Raw genomic sequence first — 1,021 nt, forward strand, 5'->3', positions numbered from 1 at the left:
ATCTGCTCGATGAGGTACCAGCCACTGACGGTCTGTGGCGATGGACGGACGCCGTGATCACTATTTATTGATATTGATCTCTTTATTTACTTTTATTCATTTCTATTTAATCATTTAGGGCCATTGATGGGAACGCGTGGTGCGGGTCTCTGTCGGGCAAGCTGTACATTTGGGACGTGCGGGACCTGCGCTGCCGTATGGTGCACGAGCTGGGCGCGGTGCCGGTTTGGAGTGTGGTGGAGCACCAGGGCAAGGTGTGGGCCGCGGTGGGTGCCGCTATCGTGCGGTTTGATGCGCAGACCTACGCCAAGATCGACGAGTTGAAGGGGCACACGAAGCCCATCACGTGCCTCCTGGCCGTGGGTGGCGAGGTATATCTAACTCTTCTCTTTCTTGAACGATCGTGTGAGTTGTGTGCGACGCTCAAAGCTTGCCGACGGCAGGTATGGAGTGGCGGCCAAGATCACACAATTCGAGTGTGGCGCGGCTCTGACGGTTCGATGACGCACACCCTTAGCAAGCACTCCCAGTACGCCCGCTGCCCTTCACTCACTTGTTCTACGACTGATGATGAGGCGAAGTAAGAGAATTCACAATGCGCTGTGGCTTTGGTGCGTGTTGGCACAACAACAGGAAGGTGTATTCCCTACTGGCCTACAGCGACACGTGCGTGTGGAGCGGAAGCTGGGACAAGACGATCATCGTGTGGAACACCAGCACCAAGGAACCAACTCAGGTACAGCTCATCCCCTTGGTTCAGGCCTTTACCAGCATGCACGAACCTTTTTTGATGGAAATCGATCACGGCGTGGTACAGGTGTTGCAGGACGTGCATGACGATGCCATCTCGGCTCTTGTGGCCGTTCCCGGCGCCACTCAGCGCGTCTGGTCGGCCTCGTGGGACAAAAGCATGTGCGTTTGGGCGTGAAGGCAGGGTGCAATGCAACACAAGAGAAAATACTGGGGAAAACAATTTTCTTCTTATTTTTACTTGCGTTCCAACCATTCCACCAATACAAGC

At 54.6% G+C, this 1,021-nt stretch overlaps 1 protein-coding gene across 1 annotated transcript in view; it reads left to right on the forward strand.

Annotated features, from left to right (window-relative positions):
• ACA1_301980 (WD domain, G-beta repeat-containing protein) overlaps positions 1–928 on the forward strand; it is a gene marked incomplete at both ends in the record, with an annotated part of 1,627 nt that extends 699 nt beyond the window's left edge. The window contains 4 exons of the mRNA XM_004356940.1: positions 119–371; positions 444–529; positions 634–736; positions 818–928. Of these exons, the coding sequence (XP_004356995.1) occupies positions 119–371; positions 444–529; positions 634–736; positions 818–928 (553 nt within the window). The remainder of the gene's footprint in view (positions 1–118; positions 372–443; positions 530–633; positions 737–817) is intronic.
• Between the last annotated feature and the right edge of the window lie 93 nt (positions 929–1,021).

The sequence above is a fragment of the Acanthamoeba castellanii genome, assembly GCF_000313135.1.
Source record: "Acanthamoeba castellanii str. Neff unplaced genomic scaffold scf7180000083222, whole genome shotgun sequence".
In the NCBI taxonomy this organism is placed as follows: domain Eukaryota; phylum Discosea; order Longamoebia; family Acanthamoebidae; genus Acanthamoeba; species Acanthamoeba castellanii.